The sequence below is a fragment of the Malurus melanocephalus genome, unplaced genomic scaffold (genome assembly GCF_030028575.1).
Source record: "Malurus melanocephalus ecotype Western Australia unplaced genomic scaffold, MMel_1.1 scaffold_249, whole genome shotgun sequence".
Taxonomy (NCBI): domain Eukaryota; kingdom Metazoa; phylum Chordata; class Aves; order Passeriformes; family Maluridae; genus Malurus; species Malurus melanocephalus.
In genome coordinates, this window is record NW_026623481.1 from 26,516 (window position 1) to 32,898 (window position 6,383).

General features: G+C 40.6%; 1 protein-coding gene across 3 annotated transcripts; it reads right to left on the reverse strand.

The window, feature by feature from the left end:
* Positions 1-1,675: 1,675 nt before the first annotated feature.
* Positions 1,676-6,359, reverse strand: CENPQ (centromere protein Q). Of its 3 annotated transcripts, none has more exons than XM_057375460.1 (9): positions 6,217-6,359; positions 5,057-5,212; positions 4,712-4,769; positions 4,476-4,590; positions 4,246-4,314; positions 3,577-3,706; positions 3,242-3,361; positions 2,897-2,974; positions 1,676-2,332 (listed from the first exon to the last, which is right to left on the reverse strand). In XM_057375460.1, exons 2-9 carry the CDS (start codon positions 5,207-5,209, stop codon positions 2,204-2,206), a joined length of 852 nt encoding a protein of 283 aa, XP_057231443.1. In that variant the 5' UTR covers positions 5,210-5,212; positions 6,217-6,359; the 3' UTR covers positions 1,676-2,203. The 3 variants fall into 3 exon arrangements, with proteins under 3 accessions (XP_057231443.1, XP_057231441.1, XP_057231440.1); XM_057375458.1 differs by lacking the exon at positions 6,217-6,359 and adding an exon at positions 5,572-5,952 and having other exon boundaries at positions 4,712-4,766; XM_057375457.1 differs by lacking the exon at positions 6,217-6,359 and adding an exon at positions 5,572-5,950.
* Between the last annotated feature and the right edge of the window lie 24 nt (positions 6,360-6,383).

Sequence of the window (6,383 nt, forward strand, 5' to 3'; positions counted from 1 at the left end):
TCGCATGTCTCTTCTCAATTCTTTGACAAAAAAAAAAAATCCATATTTCAATGAAGGTTTCCAGTAYTTCTAAAGCAAAATGGTGTTCTTTTATTTTTTAGTTATTGGGGGAGGGAAGAAATGGACAAGAAGTGTGAAATATTTGATGGTGCATGGATTAATCCATCAGATCACCTGATCTGGGCTAAGTAACACAGACCCTCARTTTTCTTATTCTTGCTGCCATTTTCACTCAGTAATCAGTTTGTTGAAATCATAACCAAAAAAATGCTCCCAAGTCCAGGTTTTTCCAAAAAGATACGTGGACTGTGAAGCTGTGCTTAGGTTGTATGAGATGTGGGTGCCTTTGTGGTAAATGTGGGATGTTCAGAATTTCAGATGGGCGGAACAGAAGGGCTGTGTGACCTTGGCACTCAGATGGGTTTGAAGCTGAGTTGGATGTCCTGATGTTCTCCAGTGCCTCTTGGAAGCTTCTTCCCTTGGCTCTTCTCCCTACTCCTTCCACTCCTGTGCGCAAAGAAATCTGAGTTCTGCACTTCTTGTAGATCTTTTCKCAGGAGAAACCTTTAGCCAAGTTGACCTGAATTCAGAGGGTCATTAAGGTTTTCCCAAGTATTCTTGGAATGGATAAACTCGGTAAATAAAGCATCCACACATGGAAAATGTTTTACCTACTTAAGGTTTGTAAAACTTAAGTTTCAAGTGCTCCCAGGTCTAATCACACAAGGTCACAGCTCCACATACACAGATCAGCAGTGAAGCTTCTGAAAGAGGCCTCAAGTCTCATCAAAACCCACAATGGGATCATTCTGCATCTCTGTCCAAAAGATGCACAATCAAGCTGAGCTAAGACCACATCCTAAATGTCTGGATTTGTGTTCCCTGGTTCATGTTGCCCTGTTTATGTGTGCATGACAATACCAAAGTAACAACTTCCACAGCAAGCCTATCATAAATCACAGTGTTGGGGTAAAAAAATTAAATTAAATATTCCTTGCCTCTGTAATTRTCCAGCCCTGTAGTGAAGAAGCTTCTTCTACAGTTACTGCTATTTCAACTTTCCTTGTGTGGAAGCTGCATCTGACTCCTACTCACTGCCCTTCTCCACACTTTTGAAAATATTGAAAAAAAACTATCAACCTGTTTCAGAAAGTTCAAAATCCAAACAGCAAATCACCTTTAATAAAAGCAAAGGAGTGTATCTTTACTGAACAAAAATGAAGATAGGTGTCATGCAGGAAAATCTTTAACCCATACTCTGGATTAAATTATTTTGGGGTAATGATTAGATCAGTAAATGCTCCCTTTGCCAAGTAATCACAAATTTGAGAAATATTTCTAAATAATTATATTCCCTTTCATGTGATCCATTATAAAGCAAATACTTAGTCTGGTTTTCCTGATGCTACATGTTTTAAAGAATCCTGTGAGGGAGCTGGGACTCAGAGATCCTTACAGGTTCCTTCCAACTTGAGATATTCCATGGTTCTAACTACAGAGAAGGTTTAAATCCCTCATAGAACAGAAATAATTATCTCTTGCCTCATTAAGAGTACCAGCAGCTTATAAACAGAACAAGAGTTGATGTAGCAAGTCAGTGTAAAGAGCACTGCTGTCTTCCAGCAAGCAATTTGACCTGAGAAAATTAAAAAAAAAAAAGTCAAACAATACAAAGTACTAAGTAATGAAAATGTAAAAAAAAAAAAATCCTGTACATTTGATAAAAGTTATTCAATTTCCTGCAATTGAGGGTTTTTTTTTATTAAGAAATAGTATGAAAGCTGAACAGGGGATTAAAACTGAGTATTAGATAAGCTTATTTTTACTGTTTCAGGTTTAAAGAGGATTAAACACCCAAAAAAAAAGCTACTTTGGTAAGACATATTGCTTCAGTGATTTACAGATATAGATACAGAAGTGCAAATACAATGATGTATTCGGTAGAAACACCCAAATAACCCAGGATCCATTTCCCTCCCTTAAAATAGGATTTATCATCAWTAGGAGTCATCACAGGTCAAAAAAAACCCCAAAAATCTTGATAGATGACTGAAACAGCTTGAGTCCCAGAATGCACCTACAGATTTATACACTAATATTAATAGAAAATATTTTAACAGAAATTCTGCAGGCACTACAGGAAGGCCAATAGACAAAAAGCAGTTTCCAAGCTCAGCATGGAGACTCCACATATTCTGGYTTCTCAAAGCAAATCTAACTTCTCATATGTCTTTTCAATGAGGGTTAGCAAGTTCTTCAAGTCAGCTGACTGTTGAATAGCATTCATATCCTTTAAAAGGCCCTTCTGATTCTTCACCTTCAAAATTTCCTCCTAAAGAAGGAAAGAATGACAGACAACAAATAAAAAAGCAGTTTTTGTTGAGTGAAACAGGAATTTCATTTTCATGCAGCCCAGCTAGAGTTTAAATAAAAAAAAATCCTAGTCACAGAATGAGTCTTCCCTACAGAAGTTATAGATACATTTCAGAAATTACAAGTTCCCTAGGCCAGGGTTTTTAGGAAAAGACATGTAATGTTTTCAATCATAAAAYCCCAGAATGTTTTGGATTGGAAGGGATCTTAAAGCCCATCTCGTTCCAACCCCCTGCCATCCACAAGGTGCCACAAGATCAGGTTGCTCAGAGCCCCATCCAATCTGGCCTTGAACACTTCCAGGGATGAGGAGGGTTTTTGGGTTTTGTCCTGGTTTTAAAACATGAGCATATAGTTCTCAATAAAAAGACGAAGAAAAAAGGGAAATGAAAACCCATTCAAATTTTCTAAATTTTCAGAATTGCCCCCTCTGGCAGACGTTAAGTGACAAAAGGACATTTTGTTGCCTTCCTCCTCATAACCAAAGTGTCTCTGAAAATATAAATATATATTGCACACTCACCTGCAAAATGGGTGCCTGCAAACTGCACTTGGGGAGTTCTGGGAGGTGGAGCGTTCCACTGCCATTTTCCTGGAATACCTAGAAAGGAAAGAAAAGAAAGAAAAAACAATCAAAAAATCCAAATATCAGGCACACAAGTAGGAAAACAACCTGTCTGTCATTATCCCACTTCTGAAACCAAACTTCTTAATTCTGTAATTGAAGTTGGAAAGATTAAAAATATCCATTCCCAAAGGCAAATGAGGCCTTCTTTAAATGACGCTCCCTGAGAAACTGTTTGGGACAGCTCTGGAAGTTTGCTCATTCTTCTAGCTTATAGTAATACGAAGTATTTATGAGAAATACCTTCCTGGCATCTTTTTCATCTTCCTCTAACTGGTTCTTGAGCACCTGGATTTTGTACTGCAGTTGCTGTATGCTTTCCTCAATGCGCTCCGCTGATCGCTCTGCGTTGGTTATTTCTTCCTAAGACAAAACAGACACAAAACCAGAACAAAATTTACTTGAGAGATGGTGAGTCTCTCCCACAGAACACACTGAGTCACTGAAAAAMCATCCAAAAAGTGACACAGTTTTGCATCAAAGGTGTGTGACAACAATGAACTCTGGACACTCCACAACAGCACAGGCACAGCCAGCAGTCTGGTAAGGTAATGTCTTCCCTTCCATGCTTTTCATACCTGCAGCTGTACCAAAGATTCCTCATTTGTCTCAAGCATTTGTTTCTCTGCTGTTTGAAGGCTCAGGATATTCTTCAGGTTGCCAAGCTTTCCTGGAGGCACCTTTAAAGTCTTGAAACTTTTCAGCACCCTTTAATTGTAGGAAAAGGAAAGAGTGACTTGTTTGGAGTTCTTTGCAAAGCAAAAAGAAAATTCTGGGGGAAAAAACTAATCTCAGTTTAGTTTTAAACTTAATTGATGCCAGTGAAGTAAAAGGCTGCAGAGAGAAAGAAAACTGTCTTGAATTGTTTTCCAAAATCATGTGGAGTAGGAATTGGATGAAGGAACCAGGAACAAGAAATCCCAATATTCTCAAGTTTGCTATTGCACTGACTGTGTGGTTTATGTTCCATTGGCCCYTACACTCCCTGACTATAAACTGACATTCAGTAATATTTTCCTAACATTTTTACCAGTTCTGACCCTTCTGCTTCACAAATTAAGTCCTAACAGCATTTTTAACTGCTTCCAAACAACAATCATTTCAGTAAAACCTGAAAATGCTTTTATAAAACATGATATATAGCTTTATAGAGAGAGAGTTTYAGCTTGCCCCCAAAGTATGGTACAAAACAAGCGAGTAAAAGAAATCCCTCCCTCTTTTTTTTTTTTAAATTTGTTATTTTTTACCTTTGTTTCAGTACATTGAGGTGCTTCTGAACATCATCTTTTCTCTCCCTCTGTTGGGATAAAACTGATCTGGAAAGAAAATAAAGGCAGAATTCCATCACAAAGCCTGAAAGCACAGAGCACACATCAAAAAAATACACTGGCTTCCAGTTCAAGTAATACTATGATTTTTTACATTACTTTATTCCTTGTGGAAACAAAGAAGAACCACCAGGATATTTGGCACTTACAGTAACACTGATTCCACAACATTTTCCAGAAACAGCCTACTGTTCTCTGAAAGAGGCTGCCAAGATCCAACTGCAGCACTGGACACCTTCACCCTTTTTGAAGAACCATCTTCTCCTGTTACCACAAAAGAAAAAAGGGAAAGGTATGACYTTGTCAAACCTGGATAGACAGCTTTGTGACTCAATTCAGAGAGATTAGAGTCAAAGGTGTAAACCAGGAAAGAACAGGACCCTACCTGGAGGGGAATAGTCCTTCAGTTCCTTAACTTCCTTTCTGACTGTCTGAGGGACCTGCTGAAGAGAAAAATTTACAGCAAATGCKGCAATTTTGAAACATCTTCTGCTGTGCAACCATTCCTCTCTTGCTATGAACTCACTGTGTCAGGGCCTGACAGGAGTCTTTGACACTGACCRTAGAAAAAAGCTTTATTGCTCAAAGAAGCTCTTCCCACTGGGCCTTTAACCTCGAGAGGACTATGTTTAATTAATGAATTATTCTCAATAAATTCCCAATTTAAAAATACCTCTTTCCCTCCCACCCCTTTTGTTACCTTTCTACTTTGATCCAAAATAATGAATACCTGTCTTTTTTGACCTTGTTTTCTTCCTTGTTCATCTGCTTTCTTTTTTGTGCTGGAAAGTCCTTGTTGATTTTGTGATTTAAAAGGATTTTTTGCTGATTTCCCACCAGCTGGTTTCCCCATTTTCTTGGAAGATGCGTGGTGGGGTTTCATTATCTGAAAACCAACAGGAACAGGAGGAAACAAAGACAAAATTAAAAGCCAGCAATTAGAACCCACACAGTACAAATCATACTTTAAAAAGCAAAATTATGGACATTGGGCTCAACCCAATAAGCCCCAAATGAGCCTAAATGAGGCAAAATGTTTAAATATTTGCTAACCTAGAGCCTAAATCCTGTAAATTTATGGAAATGTAGGGCCACTAAGAAGACCATTTGGAAGATATCCCTGCCCATGTCAGGGGGTTGGAAATAGATGATCTTTAAGGTCTCTTCCAACCCAAACCATCCTGTGACTCTATGATTTATCTTTCTAATGTTCAGTGCAGTCATCCAACTAGCAGAACTTTTTACCTTAGCACCTAAGCACAGTGCTCCCTGCTGCAGCTTAAACCTACAGCTTCTTTTCTTACTACAGAGACAGAAAGAAAAGCGGTCACAGAGAAGGGGGTAGCCACAAACGCCACCACCCTTCTCTGCCCTAAAACAGCACATTTAGATATATTCAGCTTTTCCCTCATCCTTTCAGGCCACTTTTTCCCTCACTCAGGTCCTGTCAATTCCCAGCAGGCAACTCTCGCAATTGACACCAGACAAATGAACCCCGGCTTGTAAGTGAGGCCTACAAGAGGTGAATAAACCATATGCCAAGTAAATAAGATCCATAGCAGGTAAGTGAGCCCTAAACCAGATAAATAAGCCATAAACCAGGTAAATAAGTCCTGCGTCTCTCCTCCTCCATAACTACGGATGTTGTAGGACAGCTTTCGCAGCGGACCGTAAATAAAGCACCAACTACAACTCCCGGCATGCATCGCTCCCCGCCGCCGCCTAACATTCACTCCTCCATCGCAGTGCACGCTGGGAGATGTAGTCCTTCCCACCCACACCCCTCACATCCCCAAACGCCAGCTCCCCCGCCGCTGCCGGGCAGCATCGCGGATGACACCTCCACAAAACCCTTCGTCTCCTCCCGGYTCATCCAGCCCCAAGCCTCACCTTCCCGGCGCTGCCTCCCTTTTCCCAACGCTGCCGCCTGTCCCGCCTCAGCCCGCCGGGACGTTACCAAMCCCGCGCTCCCCGCGGCGCACGCGCAACGCCGCTCCCGCCCAGCGCGCGTGCGCGGTGTCCGCGCGCTGACGGAGGGGCCGGCGGCAGGTAATGGA